We start from the raw sequence: 20,055 nt of genomic DNA, 5'->3' as shown, positions 1-20,055 counted from the left end.
CGCTGCCACAATGCCCGGGCTCCGCCTTAAGTGGCCCCCTGGCCCCGCCCCCCGCCCAGGACTGTCCCGCCCCCTACCACCAGGGCGGGGGCTCTAGCCGGTCACTACTGGTCCAGTTTGAGATTAAGGTGTGTCCCATCCTGGAAACCAGGTAGTTACTTGCCTAGGAAACCCTAGCAGCTTTACAGTCCTTGGCTGTCTGGTTAAGCATCCTTCTACCTCCCAGCCTGCGATTGGTACCAAACCATCCTCCTCTGATATTTGCATTGGATCTTTGCTCTCCCAAAGCCTACCCTGGCAGGCCATGTCCTCTGCTACTATCGGGAAATATTGGTTCCAGTTCCTGCCCAAAGTCAACCATGCTCTTTGGGCATACAACCAGAGCCTCCCTTGTCTGTCCATGGTCTTCCCAAAACCTCTGCAATTTCCATCTCTTCTGTTGGGAGTTTTCCCTAGAATCAGCAACAGAGCTTCAAGTTATAGTCTAGTTTAGGACTTCAAAATTTAGCCCCCCTTGCTAGACACCCAACTTCTTTTTAAATGAATAACTTGTCAATTGGAAGTTGCTGGAAGGCAGTGGCTACTTGAACTCTCTAACTGGTTTCCTTTCACCTTTCATCTAGCCACGTCTCTAGCCTTCTTGCTCTCTGAACCCCGCTCCACCCCCCCCCCCCCCGGCTCTGCTTCCAGACAGTCACTCAAGTTTATCTCAGAGGCTTTGAGCCTGCTACACTTGACCCACCAATCTACTATCCTTTAGAAATCACTTTCTCTAAGAAGCCTTCTCTGATGTCTTGACACTGACAACCTCTATTTCCTTGAAAACCAGTAATTAACTGCCATTTATTGTGATTCAGTGTTAGAATTATGTCACCCCTACTAGACAAAGCAATTAAGCACAAACTTATTTATCATGTAACCCCATGGTTAAGTGCCTGGCCTATAGTAGAGTGCTCAGCAAATATTCATGGCATGGCACCTACACTGTTTTTTGTGGGTTTTTTTTTTTTTGGGGTGGGGGGTGGGGGGTTGTATTCCATATTCACCTCTCATGCAGCTCCATAGCTAGCACTTATAGCACCTTTGTGTACATTAGAAAAAAAGCACCCCTTCCTCAATACACCTGCCATTTGCAAGAAAATAGTCATAACAACTATACATTGACTATGAGGTGAATGGTGCCCCTAAATGTTGTACAATGCAACATATACATAACCCTGAGCAGAAACTTTGTCCCTAGCCCCAACATAGCAGGGGGCTTGCATAGTAGTTAAGGCACTGATAGCCTCTGGAAAGATGGAGTTAGGTTCTTCTCTGAGGTAGATCACAAACCTTTGTTAGCTAGCCACTTCTTTTACTCCACATCCAATAGTCAAATCAGGGAGGACAGGACTGAGTGTATGTGTGTGTATACAAGGGGATCTTATCCTATTCCTACACCAATGCTTACCTACCCCCAATAACCAAGGCACAGAAACAAGGTCATGAGTATAAGGAGAGTCAGGGGACCAGTCAGCTTTAGGCAAGGCTAAGGGAGAGGAGCTCCCAACTGCCTAATTGTGTGGCCCAACACCAGATCCAAAGTCCTCAAAAAACACTAAGAATGCAGATGGAGGGGAAGGGAACGGATGGTGGACAGGATCATTCTGTTTCTCTCAGTTGATAGACTCAGGACTTTCGGGGAGAGCGAGGCTATTCAAATAAACACAGAGAGAGCCTTTTAAAAAAACCAAAGCAAACCTTGGCATCAACTTTATTGCTGATGGCTGTGGCCTTTTCTTTCCCACACCCTCACCTCTCTGGTGGTCCAAAGTCCCTCCAGGATAACACAGTGCTTAGGTTCTTCTAGACCAGAGGCAAAGGGAGACAATCTGCCCCCCACGTCTGCCCCTGCTCCGTCCCTCCCCTGTCCCCACCCAACCCTATTGCACATCAAATCATGTAAACATGGCTACAGGCATGGCCTGGAATAGCAGTGAGGCAGATTGATGTGTTAACGGATTTGGGACCAGGAGCCAGACCCAAGTCACCCAGCCCTACCCCATGCTAATGTCCACAGTTAAATCCAGAAAAACAAGGGGGCCTGGTCCCAAACTCTGGCTCAGATTATGCAACAGTGCAGATGGCTCAGTTCCCCTCTGCCACCCACCCCTCTCAGATTCCAGGTCCTAAGGATCACCCACTCCTGGTGTTGCTTCAGGACTGGGTAGCAGATGGCAGTGTCCAGTTTTTTCCCTCTCACCCCCAACTGGAGGTCACTGGTGTTGGGTCTTCCTAGATGCCCTGGGGAAACCAGAGACAGGCAATGGCAGTCTGTCCAGTCCTGGAAAAAAGGAAAGGCGGGCAGTCAAAAGTAGGACATATGTCCAGACCTCTGGGACAAGACAACCAAACCACAAAATGGATGGACGAAGCAGGTTACAAGTAAAGCAGAAAGCCTGCCATCTCCCCTGCTGGAAAGACCACTGTTCCAGAGGGCTCCACCCCACCAGCCTGTGACTCCCACTCCCTCTCACCAAAAGCCCGGATCAGCTCTGCCCGAACAGCTGCGGTGAAGGTCTTCACCAGACAGAGAGTGGTGAGGCCCGCAAAGGTTGCATTGTAGAGGAACACGATGTAAAAATTGCCCAGCCAGTTGAAGCGTCCAAAATCACCCAGCAGGTCAAAGCGAGTGAGTCCTGAAATACAAAGACCAGGATGGAAGGTGGGCATCCCAGCCCCTCCCTGGCTCAGAGCCCAGCTTTCTGCTGCCTCCTGGTGGCCACATTTCAACACTGCAACTGATAAGTTGGCCTCTCCTATTATTTGAGGGGGGGGGGATTTTATTTTGTAATTATTTTTATTTTAAAAAATAATTCTTTATTGTTGATAGTATTACATGTGTCCTCCCTTTCCCCCCAATGACCCCCTCCAGCCCACTCCCACCCCCTTCCTCCCCGCCCCAGGCCCTCAGCACCCTTTTGTCTGTGTCCATGGGTTATGCATTTAAGGTCACACCCACCCTCCCCCGCCTTCCCTCTGGGATTCTGCACTGTTTCATGCTTCCATGTCCCTGGGTCCATTCCATTTATCAGTTCATTTTGTTACTAAGATTCCACATATGAGTGTGGTCATGTGATACTTGTCTTTCTCTGACTTATTTCACTTAGCATGATACTCTCCAGGTTCCTCCATCCTGTCTCAAAGGGTCAGAGATTCTTCTTTTTTACTGTTACATAATATTCCATGGTATAAATGTACCACAGCTTTTTTATTTTTATTTTTTTTATTTTTTATTTTTTTTTAAATAAATCTTTATTCAGATTATTACAATTATTTCTCCTTTTTCCCCCCATAGCTCCCCTCCACCCATTTCCCACCCCACCTTCTGCCCTTACCTCCCCCCCCACTGTCCTCATCCATAGGTGTATGATTTTTGTCCATTCTCTTCATGAACCCCCCATACCCCTTTCCCCCTGAGAATTATCAGTCCACTCCCTTTCTATGCCCCTGATTCTATTATATTCACCAGATTATTCTGTTCCTCGGGTTTTTAATTCACTTGATTTTTAGGTTCGCTTGTTGATAGATATGTATTTGTTGTTCATAATTTTTCTCTTTACTTTTTTCTTCTTCCTCTTCTTTAAGAATACCTTTCAGCATTTCATATAATACTGGTTTGGTGGTGATGAACTCCTTCAGCTTTTTCTTATCTGTGAAGCTCTTTATCTGCCCTTCAATTCTGAATGATAGCTTTGCTGGGTAGAGTAATCTTGGTTGTAGGTTCTTGCTATTCATCACATTGAAAATTTCTTGCCACTCCCGTCTGGCCTGCATAGTTTCTGTTGAGAAGTCAGCTGACAGTAGTATGGGTGCTCCCTTGTAGGTAATTAACTGTTTTTCTCTTGCTGCTTTTAATATTCTCTCTTTGTCTTTTGCTCTTGGCATTTTAATTATGATGTGTCTTGGTGTGGTCCTCTTTGGATTCCTTTTGTTTGGGGTTCTGTGGGCTTCCTGGACTTGTAAGTCTATTTCTTTCACCAGGTGGGGGAAGTTTTCTGTCATTATTTCTTCAAATAGGTTTTCAGTATCTTGCTCTCTCTCTTCTTCTGGCACCCCCATAATTCTGATGTTGGTACGCTTGAAGTTGTCCCAGAGTCTTCTTACATTATCTTCAACTTTTTGGATTTTTTTTTTTTGCTTTTTGCTTTTTCGGTTGAGTGTTTTTTGCTTCTTTGTATTTCAATTCTTTGACTTGATTCTTGTGTTCCTCTATTCTGTTTCTGGGTCTCTGTATAATATTTTTTATTTTAGTCAGTGTATGTTTAATTTCTAGTTGGTCCTTTTTCATATCTTCGAGGGTCTCGTTATATTTATCGGCCTTTTCTAGGATATTCTTAAAAAGTCTTATAACCGTGGTTTTGAATTCTATATCCAGTCGTTTGTTTTCCTCCATTTCTTTCGTTTGTGATCTGATTCTTTGACCCCGCATTTTCACTGATTCCCTGAGTTGGTAAGGTAGATATTTGTGCTAGGTTTCCAATATGGCCCAGTGGGTCTGCTTCCCCAGTTAACCTGAGGTGGACACTCTTGGTTGCACCCCTTTGTGGACTGTGTGTACAGCCTTGTTGTAATTAAGTCTTTATTGTTGTTGGTATCACTGGGAAGAATTGACCTCCGGGCCAGTTGGCTGTAAGGATCAGCTGTGTCTATGCTGGGAGAAGTTCGGTGCTGGAGACAGCCTTATAGGATTAGACTTGCCAAATTGCAATAGGCTCTGTGCTCAGCTTGGATGGGGTGGGGTCTCAGTCTTGGCTTCCTGTCAGCCTTGCCCTTGCGCGCATGTGCGCTTTCAGTCCTCGCCTTCCCCAGCTCGAGTCTCCGCCTGAGAGTCCAGACTCCCCCCACAAGAGCGTGGGTCCCCAGGGGCTCGCCTGGAACTGGGGTTCACTGCAGTCAGAACTGGGGCTCAGTGCAGTCAGAATCCTCTGACTCCCTTCCACTAGGGAAAGCCTGTGGCAACCTCCACAGCCTTTGTGCGCACTAGCACGCGCGCGCGTGGGCACTTTCAGTCCTCCGCCTTCCCCGGCTCCCAAGTCTCCACCCGAGAGTCCAGACTCCCCCCACAAGAGCGTGGGTCCCCAGGGGCTCGCCTGGAACTGGGGTTCACTGCAGTCAGAACTGGGGCTCAGTGCAGTCAGAATCCTCTGACTCCCTTCCACTAGGGAAAGCCTGTGGCAACTTCCGCAGCCTTTGTGCGCACTGGCACAAGCGCGCGTGCACACTTTCAGTCCTCCGCCTTCCCCGGCTCCCGAGTCTCCGCCCGAGAGTCCAGACTCCCCCCACAAGAGCGTGGGTCCCCAGGGGCTCGCCTGGAACTGGGGTTCACTGCAGTCAGAACTGGGGCTCAGTGCAGTCAGGATCCTCTGACTCCCTTCCACTAGGGAAAGCCTGTGGCAACCTCCGCAGCCTTTGTGCGCACTGGCCCACGCACGCCTTCAGACTTCTGCCTTTCCCAGCTCGAGTCTCTGCCCGAGAGTCCAGACTCCCCCCGTAAGAGCGTGGGTCCCCAGGGGTTCGCCCGGAACTGGGGTTCAGTGCAGTCAGAACTGGGGTTCAGTGCGGTCGGAGGCTTCCTTCCCCCTTCCGCCAGAGAAAGTCAGCCAGGCTCTCAGCCGCCCTTCCTCTCTGCGCGCACAAAGCCCCTTTGCCGTACCTCCAATTCTCTGTGAGCTTTTCTTTTTCCTTCTAGTTGTAGAATTTTCACTCAGCCAGCTTTTCCTGTGGTTCTGGATGGTGTCCGTTCTGTCTTTTAGTTGTAGTTTTCAAATTGTTGTGCGAGGCAGCAGTTTAGGTGTTTACCTATGCCGCCATCTTGGTTTCTCTGTACCACAGCTTTTTTATCCACTCATCTATTGATGGGCACTTGGGCTGTTTCCAGATCTTAGCTATTGTAAATTGTGCTGCTATGAACAGAAGGGCGCACACATTCTTTCTGATTGGTGCTTCAGGTTTCTTAGGATATATTCCTAGAAGTGGGATCACTGGGTCAAATGGTGGTTCCATATTTAATTTTTTGAGGAAACTCCATACTGTTTTCCATAATGGTTGCACCAGTCTGCATTCCCACCAGCAGTGTACTAGGGTTCCCTTTTCTCCACATCCTCACTAGCACTTGTCATTTGTTGGTTTGTTGATGGTAGCCATTCTGACAGGTGTGAAATGGTACCTCATTGTCATTTTGATTTGCATGTCTCAGGGATAATTAGTGACTTTGAGCATTTTTTCATGTCTCTTGGCCATCTGTATGTCCTTTGCCTATTTTTTTAAATATATTTTATTGATTTTTTTACAGAGAGGAAGGGAGAGGGATAGAGAGTTAGAAACATCGATGAGAGAGAAACATCGATCAGCTGCCTCCTGCACACCCCCTACTGGGGATGTGCCTGTAACCAAGGTACATGCCCTTGACTGGAATCGAACCTAGGACCCTTCAGTCCACAGGCCGACGCTCTATCCACTGAGCCAAACTGGTTAGGGCATCCTTTGCCTATTTTTTAATTGGATTGTTTGCCTTCCTTTTGTTGAGTTGTATGAGTTCCTTATATATTTTGGATATTAACCCTGGCCTCTCCTAGTATTAATTATTCCTACATCCCAAGCTCTGTCTCAGAGGAGTTCAGGGCTATAAAGAAGTGTCAGCAGCTAAGTTTGCTCCAACTTCCCTGCCAGAGTTTGGCATGTTCTCTGATGGGGTCCCCTCTGGCTCCAGGTATCCCAAGGAGCTACCTGGGCCCACGAGTTGTTCCTAGGTCAGGAACTTATAAGCTAGTCACTAGTATTTTTTTAATAGGTAGAGCTGTGTGGAGGCTAAGAGCTCTGACTCTGATTAGACTGCTATGGTTCACATCCAAAATCCACCTCAACTAATTGTGTGATTTGGGGCAAATTCCTTAAACATCTGTGCCTCAGCTTCCTCAACTATAAAGCAGAGGAACTGTAAGAATTAAATAACACACATAAAGCACTCACTATATGTGCCATGAGTATTTTAACCATTGCTGAGCCTTTAATAATATATCATCACAAATAAGATTTCTGGGGCCCTCCTCCACTTAACTTCAACGGAAAGGAACTAACTGATGGACCTACAAGCCTAGTGTACTACTAAATCCTCATGGTTTAAGTATAAATGCTACAGGGGAAAGAGTATGGACTTAAGAACCAAACAGAATTAATTTATTGTTTTGGTTTTTGATTTTGAGAGTATATTTATTAAAGCTGGGGACAGACAGGGGTTGGGGAGGTAGAAAAGGTATGGGGGGCCGAAACCAGTTTGGCTCAGTGGATAGAGCGTTGGCCTGCGGACTGAAGGGTCCCGGGTTCGATTCCGGTCAAGGGCATGTACCTTGGTTGCGGGCACATCTCCAGTGGGAGGTGTGCAGGAGGCAGCTGATCGATGTTTCTAACTCTCTATCCCTCTCCCTTCCTCTCTGTAAAAAATCAATAAAATATATAAAAAAAAAAAAAAAGAAAAGAAAAGGTATGGGGGAATAAATGGTAATGGAAGGAGATTTGACTTGGGGTAGTGAACACACAATACAATATACAGATGTGTTATAGAATTATACATCTAAAACCTATATAATTTGATTAACTAATGCCACCCCAATAAATAATGTAAAACAAAACATCATTATATTATATAAAAAAAGCTGGGGACAGTGACAAACAGGAAAGACTTAAAATAGAAGAGACAAGATCACAGCAACAGGAGGGAGCCTAGACTGGGCTGCCTAGACTTGGGAAAGAAAGTCAAAGTAACAGAAGTGAGTCACGCTGGGCTGCGTGGACTCTGGAAAGGAAGTTACAGAGGCCAAAGGAGAGTTCTTAGAGACAGGTTCAGGGGGTTAGCCTGGGATAAACTGCTGCTGCCCACTGCTCTCCTGGTTGCAAATCTCCTGGGGACCCTTGGAGCTTAGGAGAAAGAAAGCAAAAGTACACACCTGAGAAAAGGGGGCACAGGCATGCTCAAGAGAGTGTGTTCAAATAGAACTAGTTTAAATCATGTATGATATATGGAAAATGATGTAGTGGTGGGGGGTTACCTATGCAACTCTCATACTACCCTGGAGTGAACTAGTTGCATTTTAAAAAAATTTCTACCAGGTAATTCTAGATCATAGTTCTAAAGATAGGAGAAGGACTGAGTGTATTATTTGATGCCCTGGTGTGTGCAAAAAGCGTTGGACTGGGATTAAGGAGACAAGGGTTCTAACCTGACTTGGCCTGGACTCAAACTAGCTATAAAATTGGGCAAATTAATTAGCTTCTCTGTATTTCATCTTTAAAATAAAAATATTTAGCCCTGACCAGGAGCTCAGTTAGTTAGAGTGTTGTCCCAATATGCCAAGATTGTGGTTCAATCCCAGTCAGGGAACATACAAGAATAAACCAATGAATGCACAAATAAGGGGAACAACAAATCGATGTTTCTCTCTCTCTCTCTAAAATCAATAATAAAAGAAGAAATAAAATGAGAATGTTTATTAGATGATACAGCCCAAAGGAAGATTTAGGGAAAAGTGGTACTTTTCAATAAAAAAAAAAAAACAGAAGTAATTGGGGAAGGCTATGTGATGTAATGGAAAAGTATGAGCTTTGAAGCAACACTAGTCTGAAACTCAGCACAAGCATTTCACAGAACCTGTTTCTTGATCTGTATCATGGGCATTATACTTTATCATAAGTTTGTTGTGGGATTTAGGGAGAACATGTACATAAAGTGTCTGCTTAGCACCAGTAGGTACTAAAAAGAAGCCAATTTCCTTATCTCCTTTTTTTTCGTTTTATTGATTTTTTACAGAGAGGAAGGGAGAGGGAGAGTTAGAAACACTGATGAGAGAGAAACATCAATCAGCTGCCTCCTGCATACCCCCCACTGGGGATGTGCCCGCAACCAAGGTACATGCCCTTGACCGGAATTGAACCTACACCCTTGAGTCCGCAGGCCGACGCTCTATCCACTGAGCCAAACCGGTTAGGGCCCCTTATCTCCTTTTGCTACTTACCCAGGGTTCGAGAGAAGACAGGAAGTGCTGAGCTTAGGACCAGGAGACAGACACAGTTTCCAATTATCTGGATAGGAGTAAGGAAAGGGGAGATGAGGTAGCAGATCTACTAGTATCTAGTCCCCATGCATGTTTCCGGGATACATCCTCTACTCCTACCCAACTACCTGTGTCATGGCTGTGTCATGCCATCTGGGCCGCAGGCCCCGGAAGAGTGGAGAACTGTAGAATCCCACGATCGAGGACACCATCAGATAACTGCCACTGGAGTTAGGGAAGAACTGGCCAGCTCCCAAGGATTAATGCCTCATCTCAAAGGGAATAAGCCCCTTCCCCCCAACCCTCCTTTCAAAATCAAGTCTTTTCTTTATTTCTGAACCTCAGGTTGGTGAAGACTTACTTGCCCCCTTCCCATCAGTCCTACTACAAGTCTGCCCAGAGCCCCAAAGGAGACATTCAGAAGACAGAATAAATAGTGGGTTTCCAGAAGGATACAAGATGAGTACAACCTGAATGACAGCACCAAAGGAGCCCAGCTTGGAGAAGGAGACCTGGCCCAGGGAGGCACCCTGAGAAATGAAGTAGTATCACAGTGGAGCACTCTCCACAATCAGCACCACCCAACACCCAGCCTTCCCTCTGGCCTCAGTTTCTTCCCCCCTCACCCCAGCTTTTCTTAGGTCCTCCCCAAAAGATATGGTGGGAGGGCAGCCCAGTACCTGCATGCCCCGGGGCATGGCAGCCTCATCGATGAGCAGCTCCAGGATGTGGATGGCCACAATGAGCACGGATAGGCCCTGTGTGAGGCAAGGTCACAGATTCTCATCCATGCCCCCACCCACAGCAGTATCTGCCCACAGCAGTATCCAGAGTTACATGTTAAGAGCAGACACTCTGCCCTGGCCGGGTGCTCAGTTGGTTAGAGCGTCATCCTGACACGCTAAGGTTGTGGGTTCAATCCCCGGTCATGGCACACACAAGAATAAACCAATAATGAATGCATAAATAAGTAGAACAACAAATTGATGTTTCTCTTTCTCTGTCCCCTCCCTCTACCCCCTCCCAAATCAATCAATAAAACAAATTTTATTTAAAAAAAAAAAAAAAAAAGCAGCCCTAGCTGGTTTGGCTCAGTGGATATAGCAGGTGTCCTCAAACTACGGCCCACGGGCCACATGCAGCCCGCCGAGGACATTTATCTGGCCCGCCGGGTGCCGCTGCCTGTCCTGCTTAGCAGCCGACTCGTCCCGGGCCTGCAGTGCGCATAGGAATTTGTTCATAGTTTTTTTTTTAAACTATAGTCCGGCCCCCCAACGGTCTGAGGGACAGTGAACTGGCCCCCTGTTTAAAAAGTTTGAGGACCCCTGGGATATAGTGTCGGCCTGTGGACTCAAGGGTCCTGGGTTTGATTCTGGTCAAGGGCACATGCCAGTGTGCAGGCTCCATCCCCAGTAGGGGGCATGCAGGAGGCAGCTGATCAATGATTATCTCTCATCATTGATGTTTCTATCTCTCTCTCCCTCTCCCTTCCTCTCTGAAATTAATAAAAAATATACTTAAAAATAAAAATAAATAAAAAAGCAGATACTCTGCTCCAACATTTTCAGTTTCCAAGCACTGTATGGGATCTCCTCAAGGCTGATGCTAGTAACAGAGCATTTTGAGGGTATTATAAGATACTAGAGGCCCAGTGCATGAAATTCATGCAGGGGGGGTCCCCTCAGCCCGGCCTGCACCCTATCCAATCCAGGATCCCTTTCGCAATCTGGGACTGCTGGCTTCTAACCGCCTGCCTGCCTGCCTGCCTGTCTGATCACCCCTAACCACCTCTGCCTGCCTGCTTGCCCCTTAACTGCTCCCCCTTGCTGGCCTGATCACCCCTAACTGCCTCTGCCTCTGCCTCGGCCCCCCGCCACCGTGGCTTTGTCCGGAAAGACGTCAGGAAGATGTCCGGTCTAATTAGCATATTACCCTTTTATTAGTATAGAAACCCTCTCCAGGTGGAAGAATTGCAAAAAAGCTAAATAGAAAAATGGATTCTTCACCCAGATTGATAACACTTATTCCCAAGTCCAGATTGTGGCAAGTTGGGGGACAGACTGAATTTCAACCCTTATTTTCACCCACAGCAAACCTGGGTAACTACTCAGTGGCCCTGTGAGGCCTTGGGTAAACTCCTTAACTTCTCTGTTTCTTCATTTACAAATTTTGGATTGATGTGCTCAACACAGGGCAGGACACAAAGTAGACACTTGGTAAGAGGTAACTACTATGATTGAAGATAACCGGGTCCCTGAATCTCCTCCCTTTTCCCTCAGAAGGCCTAAAGTACTCAAGGGCCTACTAGTCGCCACCCCCATCAAGGATGGTATACCCACCGTCAATAACAGCAAGCACAGCATGGCCAGGGGATAACCCAGGTTCCGCTGCCAGGCTGAAGCCTTCCACCGCTTCTCTGTGCAAGGATGGGAAGCAGTTAGCATGGGCTTGGAACAAAATGCTATTCTTTCGGAAAGCCAGGTATTCCATCCCTACTAACTCACATACCCAGTAGGACCCTCTGTGTCTGCAGAGCCAGCACCTGTCTGTGCAGCAGCTCCATGTCCAAAGGCAGCCAGCAGGAGGTGGGATCTGAGGGCAAAGAAGATGGTGCTGCCCCTGCCCAAGCCATGCCTATCATCCCACCTGGGAAGAATTGCAACTCACTGCAAATCCTGCGGGTCAAAGCTGCTTCCTCAAAGGCTGAGCAGTACAGCTGCTCCTCCAGGTCTTCTAGCACCTGGGAGCAGGGGAAAGGGAGGGTCTAATAGTCAGGGGCTCCCAGATCCCAAGGGCCCCAGGAGCACCCTATTCATCCCAGGGCTTTATCGTCCCATTCCTTCCTCTACCCCTCATTCACTACCCTGGGGTCAGCAACTTATCCATCCCTCCTGACTGCCTTGCGTTCTGCTTTGTATGTCTGGTAACCAGCTCCAGATGATGGGGGTGGAGGATACAGGAGCCAACAAAGGCAGTGGCTCTCTGCAAGGTGTGTACCACACAATCATAGGGTTGCTTTGTTTTTTGGCTCCAGCTTGGCAGGAAGCTCACCTCACAGGATCAAAAGGCAAGGAGCACTACATACCCGCGGCTTGACCAGCAGCTTCCCAGTAACCGAGAACATGCGAGCGAGACCTAGCGGAGTACACACTGTGGAGACAGAAGCCAGTCACCAGACAGACCCTTCTCTCCATCATTCCCCCTAACCACCCCTCCATTCCCTCTCCTTCCACCCTTGTGGCTCCGATCCAAGGACCTTACCCATTAGCTCCCAGACCCTGAACACTCACCCAGGAGCAGCAGGACCCCAAGGAAGGAAATGCAGGAATAGAGGTAGGGGAGGTAGTACTCCCAGAAGTCTAAGGGTAAAAAAAAGCAGTACCGTCAGCCCATCTCTTTCCTGCTTATTGGGACAACAGGCCTCAGAGACAATACAAAACTTACAGAGGTTAGGCAAGTAATACAAATTAGGAAAGCTGGCCTGTGTCACAGAAGAGGGAGTGGCAGGGACCATAGCAAACTGGAGATCCTAAGCCCTACCTAAAGGGCACAACTGTTATACTGTCCCAGTCACCAAGGACTAGTGTGGCCAGATCCTCAACCTTGTCAAGCAAAACTAGAGATCTGGATATTAATGTGAAACCTCCCAACTTTAACATATATATAGCAACTGACTCATATGTTTTTAAATCATTGCATGGGCCCAATGAAACATTTCTGCAGGTTGGATTTGGCCTGAAGTCCATCATTTCGAAACTTCAGTCTAACAGTTTGTTTGCTTGTTTGTTTGTTTATTTATTTATGTATTTATTTATTTAAAATATATATTTTTATTGAATTCATAAGGGGAGAGGGAGAGATATATAAACATCAATGATGGGAGAGAACCATTGACTGGTTGCCTCTTGCACGCCCCCTATTGGAGATCGAGCCTGCAACCCCGGGCATGTGCCCACAATTGGAATCGAACCTGCGACCCCTTCAGTCCGCAGGCCGATCAATGCTCTATCCACTGAGCCAAACCAGTTAGGGCCAGTCTAAAGGTTTAGATGATCTCAATCTTCTCCACCTCAGAGGGATACAGTTAATCCAGGAAGGGGAACATCTGCCAACTGAAGAGCCACTCAGCCTGGAGGGTGGGAAGGAAGCTGGCCCTCTCACCATAGAGTGACTCCCTGCTGGTCTTGTTGTTGTCCACAATGGCTGACGCCACCCACACCATGCCCAGCACCAGCAGAGTAAGGAGCATCAACATTACCACTGTCTCGTAGACTCGGCCCAGGACACCCTATGGAAGAAGGCAATAGGTGTGGATGGAGAGAAATGCCAACAATGTCGGGGCAGTGTGGGGAAGGAAGGAAACATTGGGAATGGCAACCTGGCTAGGGGAACCAGAGGACTGGATTCAGGAGAAAGGGGAAAGCATTTCCCTCTTATTCTGCTAAATCACTCTGTTCTCCTACCCCACAACCAGAATATCCATTCCCATCTTGATATTTTTCCTTTGTAACCTCCCTCCTCGGGTCCTTTCCGCATCCTTGTTTTGCCCTGGGAGGCTGACTCCTGAGGTCTGCATCACACAAGCTCTTTGCCCTTGGTTTTCCTGTTCAGCTTGCCCAATGGAAAGAACCAACAGCTCCTCTGCTGGTGGTTGCACCTCCCCAGCTTCAACTGGGTTCCAAAAGCTATTTTTTCTCTCTGCTCCTGCAAGCCTATGGTGGTAAAGACTTCCTGATGTTACTAGCACCTCAAACTCCTTGTTGATCTCCTCAACTCTAACTATACCTCTATAAATAGTTTCTTCTTTCGTTGAAACATCTGAGTGGAATTCTGTTTCCCGCTTGGATTGATTGATACATCACTCACTCACCTTCCTGGAGCCAGCGAAGCCCTCAGACTCAGTGAAGAAGTATGCAAAGGGCATGAGGAAGATGAGGGACAGGTTGGAGAAGAGAAAAACGAGGTTCCAGAGGCCTAGAGCAAAAAAGGAAAGGCAGAGGTGGTCAGAAAAGGGTGGCCCAACCCACTGGGGACTGATCATGTGATCGGGAAGCTGGGGATGGGGTGATTATGACTAATGAGTACCAGGCTGTCTGTATCTGCCTGACTCTTTCTGCTCCCTATCGCCATCCCAAGCTGTAACCAGGAGCCACGCACCATGGATGAGGGAGCCGTTGAGCCACTGGATGTAGTAGTTCCGAGGCAGTGACAGCAACACCTCATTGCTGATGATGGAGAAGGGCAGGAGCAGTACAGCACCCAGGGAAACCGCCAGGGTAAAGGTGCAGAGCTCGAGCCTGCGTAGAGAAGAGATAGTGTCCTTGCTCAGCTCAGACACTTCACTGAGTCCAAGAAGCCCCATTCATCCCTGCAGGCACCTGTAGTTTCTCCTGGAACCAACTAGCAGTGACAGACCAGGGAGTCTGCCCTCCAGCCCTAGTCTTTACCTTCAGGGAAGCCTTGGCACATGGGATGGGTACATCTCAGGCATTTATGGGAGCCTGGTCATCTGCCATATCACTTGCTCAGACTGTCCTCAGGAATGTGATCCTCCCACACATGCCCGTAGGGTGTACCAGGCATAATGCCAACCTAAGAGGCCTGGCTTCTCTAATCAGAGATGTGAATTTCTAAGCTTGCCTCTTCAGCCCACATAAGAGCAGGGTCACCTCATATGGCTATGCCCTGTATGAAGCTCTAGGACAAAGGGAGAAAAGGGAGCTAAAACCCAACTTCATAGCCAAGGCCTGTGTGCTGGGTTGCATCAGTTGAAAAGAAGGGACAAATTTTATTTATTTGGTCCATCAGGGGGGGATGGTTGCCTTCTTATAATCTGTTGGCCCAGGGGAGCCATCACTATATCTTTCTCTATACCTGCTATAAGGTCCATCCTTAGATTCAAGCACACCTCCCCTTCAGGGGTTCTACCTTCCCCATCCCCTGCTGTTTTCATTAATCTGCATCCAACCCTACTCCCTTCCCAATGGATGAGGTGAAGCCAAGCTGAAGTCATTTCTGGTGACTCAAGCCCCAGCTGACAGTTTCCGGCCTTGAGGATCCCAGGAGCTCCTGGCCTAACCAGGGAGACAGGAAGAGCAGCTTTTCCAAGCGTCCCCAGGGTGGGGTAAAGCCGGAAGAAGCCAGAAGTAGGGTGGAAGCAGAAACTCTCTCTTTACTTTGTGACACCCCACTCTCTCTGCCAGCTCCAGGGCCTCACTAGATTTCAGCTTCTAAAGGCAACTGGTGCCAGGTGCTCAGGCAGCGACACTTACGCAATCTTGTTGACTGTGGCATCTTCATCATCCACTACAAAAGACAGAGGCATGGGGAAGAAGCAGAAGATCAGTGGGCAGCTCTGGGAACCATCTGTGTTGCAGCATGCCTTCCTTCCCCGTCCCTGCCCCCTGAAAGAAGGGCCTGCGCCCACAGAGGCAGAGCTGGACAGGAGGCTCTGGAAGAGCTCATGCTATGAACCCCACAACCTGTTCTCTGGCCAAGGTAGCAGTGGCCCCAGGTGGAGAGAGAACAGACTAGAAACTCCCTCATTTCCCTCCTTCCCCATCACAGGTTCCTCTTTGTAAGCTCAAAATATGATAAACAACTGGTCTGTGAGGTTGGTTACATCAGTGGCTGGGTGCAGCAAAGAGAAATGCAAGGAGTGTGTGTGTGTGTGTTGTGGGAGAGATTCACGGAGAAAGTCCCCAAGAGAATTACAGTGAGGAGTAGCTGCCTTCTTGGGTGGGGGCTCATGGAGGGGAAGAAAGGCTAGGGCCAAGACAGGATAATCTGAACAGGCTGAGGCAAGTGTGTGGACCACCCCCGCACCGCCCCCCCCCCCCCCCGGCCCGCTCCCTGTCACACAATGCTACAGGAAGGAAAGCTCCAATCTGAGCACAGATTGGGAAGGGAAAGGCCACCATCACCAGGTCCTGGGGTCCCAGCAGTCACGCAGGTCTCTGGTCCTGGGTGTGGGAGCACTAGGAGAGGAGGTGACAGAGCTTGTGCCCATGATAACATTCACCTTGCAGTTGCCCATTTTAGGTTTACAGAGGACTTTTATATTAACCATCTCTTTGGTCCACATAATAACAATGGATTGGGTAGAGACTGCTAGGCCCATTTTGGAAAGGATAAAACTGAGGGCCAGAAAAGTTATAGGACTTGTCCGTGGCTTTATTGGTTGTGGACACGTCTATCTAGACTTTCCACTATACCACACTGTCCCTGCCTGTGGAGGTAGGGAGGCAGAAGAGGCAAAGGCACCAGAACAGCCACCTCTCCTTTCCCAGCAGGCACCATAGACCCATTCTCCTGAGGCTGGCTCCATGGCAACAGGAACACTAGCAGAGGACGAGCAGAAGGAAGGGAAGTCACAGGTACCTGTAGTGAACTCAGCAGGCTTCTTGAAGTGGGTCAGGGTGATGTGGCAGAGGATGTAGAGTGTCGCAAACAGAAGTGTTGAGATCTATGGCAGAGTATGAACTGGGATGAGAAACTCTAAGTCTTAGAACATTCCATAGCCCCAAAGGCCTTTCTGTTCATTCCATGGGGTCACTTCCCCAAAACAAGGCTGCATACTTTCTCCCTGGTACTTCCTTCTAGTCAAGGCCACAGGAGCCTTTAAGAAGCAGCAGACAGCCCAAGGTTTGGCTCAGTGGATAGAGCAGCCATGGGCAAACTACGGCCTGTGGGCCGGATCCGGCTGTTCTATCCGGTTCTCTTGCTCTCCCCTCCGCTCCTTTACTTTGAATTTATATTAGTTCACACAAACACTCCATCCATGCTTTTGTTCCGGCCCTCTGGTCCAGTTTAAGAACCCACTGTGGCCCTCGAGTCAAAAAGTTTGCCCACCCCTGGGATAGAGGGTCGGCCTGCGGTCTGAAGGGGCCTGGGGTCTGAAGGGGCCTGGGTTCAATTCCAGTCAAGGGCATGTGCCCGGGTTGCAGGCTCAATCCCCAGTAGGGGGCGTGCAGGAGGTAGCCGATCAGTGATTCTCTCTCATCATTGATGTTTCTATCTTCCCCTTTCCCTTCCTCTCTGATATCAATAAAAATGTATTTAAAAATATGTAAGTGGAACAAATTGCTGTCTCTCTCTCTTAAAAATCGATCGGGAGCCCTGAAAGATCAGGTATGCTCTAGGCCAGTGGTCGGCACTCATTAGTCAACGGAGCCAAATATCAACAGTACAACGATTGAAATTTCTTTTGAGAGCCGAAAACCGACTGCTGAGCATGGGCCACGAAGTTTCAATCGCACTGTATGTGCGCTCCCGCACGTGGTATTTTGTGGAAGAGCTACACTCAAGGGGCCAAAGAGCTGCATGTGGCTCGCGAGCCACAGTTTGCCGACCACGGCTCTAGGCCAAACCAGAGCCTCATTTAATCCTCTCCCCCTAAGAGTAAGACTTAGTTGGAGCCCAATATCTACAGTTTCTAGAGTCAGCATCAGCCTCTTTAAAGGCAGTCAATCCCTGCTCCCTACCTCAAGTGACTTCCCAACTCTAGGGCCAGGCGTCTCAAGGCCTGTCCCATGCCTCTGGGCGACTGGACCTCCAACTGATTGTTAAGACAGGATTTAACCAAGTTACTCTGCACATGCATACATCCCTACCCTACCCCAAGTTAGCTGCTATTGATCAGGGGAAGAGCTACTGCTCAGTTTGGCTCCATAAACAGGGAGTCTTGAGAAGAGACATTATTGTATTTGAAGTAGTCCAAGAAGGCGGGGATCAGTCTTGTGGGTTCTCCAGTCCCCAAGAGGAGCTGACACCACAGGAAATCTGCATACAGCTATCCATACAAAGAGGGACAAAGTCATAGAGACCCCAGGAGAGCCAGGGGTCTAGGACAAAGTTGTAGCCTTTGACATTAGGAAAGCTGAGTAGAATGAGCCACTCAGATTGGAACCGCAGAATTTTTACAGCCTAGTGCTCCACCCTGGGCTTGCGTAAGTAATAGCTAGGAAGGTGGGAGGGCTCAAAAGGTCATGCTGGAGTTACACGCAGTTCCAGCAGAGGCTAGGTCATTCTCTAGAGCAGAATTGGTGCCAGATGGAAGAGCTACCAGAAGCCTTCAGGCTGCCCTTGCCCAAAACTGATTCCTCTGCTAATGGGACTAAAGGATGGGGGAAACATCCAAGAGGCTGCTTCTCTGTCCAAGGTCTCATTCCTCCCAGTTCTCTAAGAATGTGGGCCTCTGGCCATACACTGTCTCAAGGCCTGGACGAGCCTCAACATATGCCCAACCCCACCATGTGGGACTTCATTCACTAAGGGACACATAAGGAAGGATTCCTGAGAGCAGATATGGCATTCTACACATGGACTAATATACTTCCTACCTTTCAGTACTCATAAATAAGGACAGACTCAGTTAAGTAGTGGCTCACTTTATCCCTCCTCCAATCGGAGGCTGCCCAGGGCAGACCAGAGCCCAGCCTGAGAAAAAAATGGATAGGCCCACTCACTAACATTTCTATTCTTTTTAAAAATATATATTTTATTGATTTTTTACAGGGAGGAAGAGAGAGTTAGAAACACCGATGAGAGAGAAACATCAATCAGCTGCCTCCTGCACACCCCCTACTGGGGATGTGCCCGCAACCAAGGTACATGCCCTTTACGGGAATCAAACCTGGGACCCTTGAGTCCGCAGGCCAAGGCTCTATCCACTGAGCCAAACTGGTTAGGGCCATTTCTATTCTTTCAAACCTTTCTCTTTTCCTTTCCATTTAGTACATGGAAGAGAGGGCTACCCTGGGGAGCTCAGAGGAAGAAGACTCAGGAGAAAGGAGAGAGATGAGAGTTCAAAGCAGGCCTGAGGAAGATTTTACTTCCTTAGCGCCTCCGAGTGTCCCCCCCACCCCGCCCAGAAGTGAGGAGTCCATTGCTGTGGTAGGTTCAGCTGATGCTCTTCTAGGACCTAGGTGGCACTGAGCGAGGGAGGAAGGCAGCCAGGTGCTCTCTAGAGCACTGAGGGGAACCACTCACAGGGGAAATCCCTAAATATTTGGATAGCTAGCTAGGAACCTCCACTTGCAGGGTTCCTAACAATCACCAATAAGGGGGGATGGGGAATGGAGGCTTAGTTGTTCTCCATCTCTACCCAGTAGAATCCACACCAGCAGGAGTCCCTTCTTCTAAAGTGGGAGTCCCACCAAAGTCCCCCTTCAACAAACATCAGTTGGGCGGTAAATGCAAACAAGCCCTCCCCTAATCAAATCCATCCCTCTCGGTCTAAGACGGGCAGACTCACCAAACTCTGACACAAGGGGACCCACGCCCAGAACTACGGTGCTGGGCGGGGGAGGGGCGTAGAGAAGGGGGGGAACGGAAACCGATGGGCTTTGTTTATGTAGCAACTACCCAGAGGATCCGACCTAGTGGTTCACCAGCTGGGGCACCGGTCCTTCTGTCTGGGCCGAGGCCTTTCGTTGCTCGCCCCTGGTACGCACGGGATCTGAGGGCGCTCTGAGCCCAGGTGGTTGTACTCCGACCCCAACCTCTCCCTCTCCCGCGACACCCTTTGGTCCTAACCTTCCTACCCGGGTCCCACACTCACAATACATTCGCGGACCCTCTCGTGGAATAGCTGCTCTCGCACGGATAGCACTTCGTAGTCAGCTGCTTCCATACTCTGCTCAGCATGACTGGGGCGGGGTTATCTCCGGGCCCGGGGAGGACCGGCGGGGATAAAGCCGCCGCCGCCAAGCACCCGGACCCAGCCCAGGAGCCGTTCCTCGCAGCCTGCGACGGAAACTCGGGGTAGTAATCTGAGGTCCAGATTCAGACGTCCGGATGCCCCGCCCTTAAAGGGGCAGGCACCAGCGCGCCTTGTTTTAAAGGGCCCCTGTCCCCACTCTGTCCCTCCCCTTTAAGGTCGGGCCTCTGTCAGGTTTCAACGTAAACACCCGCTTCTAGGCTCGTTACAAGGAAGCGTCAGTCCACCTTCTACTTTACGGGAGAC

General features: G+C 48.9%; 1 protein-coding gene across 4 annotated transcripts; it reads right to left on the bottom strand.

Annotated features, from left to right (window-relative positions):
* Positions 1–1,715: 1,715 nt before the first annotated feature.
* LMBR1L (limb development membrane protein 1 like) lies at positions 1,716–20,055 on the bottom strand. Of its 4 annotated transcripts, none has more exons than XM_080661133.1 (18): positions 19,651–20,055; positions 16,470–16,554; positions 16,013–16,066; positions 15,362–15,395; positions 14,247–14,386; positions 13,960–14,063; positions 13,251–13,377; positions 12,380–12,448; positions 12,175–12,239; positions 11,757–11,829; positions 11,598–11,681; positions 11,429–11,505; positions 9,770–9,847; positions 9,546–9,619; positions 9,218–9,308; positions 9,051–9,117; positions 2,517–2,678; positions 1,716–2,323 (listed from the first exon to the last, which is right to left on the bottom strand). In XM_080661133.1, the coding sequence occupies exons 1-18, from the start codon at positions 19,720–19,722 to the stop codon at positions 2,256–2,258; spliced, it is 1,524 nt and encodes a 507-aa protein (XP_080517259.1). In that variant the 5' UTR covers positions 19,723–20,055; the 3' UTR covers positions 1,716–2,255. The 4 variants fall into 4 exon arrangements, with proteins under 4 accessions (XP_080517259.1, XP_080517258.1, XP_080517260.1 ...); XM_080661132.1 differs by having other exon boundaries at positions 15,959–16,066; positions 19,651–19,905; XM_080661134.1 differs by lacking the exon at positions 16,013–16,066 and having other exon boundaries at positions 19,651–20,034.

The sequence above is a fragment of the Plecotus auritus genome (assembly GCF_963455305.1).
Source record: "Plecotus auritus genome assembly, chromosome: 3".
Taxonomy (NCBI): domain Eukaryota; kingdom Metazoa; phylum Chordata; class Mammalia; order Chiroptera; family Vespertilionidae; genus Plecotus; species Plecotus auritus.
This window is presented reverse-complemented; position numbering and strand designations above follow the sequence as displayed.

Coding starts and splice junctions, on each gene's coding strand:
- LMBR1L (XM_080661131.1), bottom strand. CDS start 19,722: ATGGAAGCAGCTGACTACGAAGTGCTATCCGTGCGAGAGCAGCTATTC. Junction 14,064..14,246: donor CAACGGCTCCCTCATCCATG/GTGCGTGGCTCC, acceptor TTTTTGCTCTAG/GCCTCTGGAACCTCGTTTTT. Junction 9,118..9,217: donor ATGACACAGCCATGACACAG/GTAGTTGGGTAG, acceptor ACTCCTATCCAG/ATAATTGGAAACTGTGTCTG.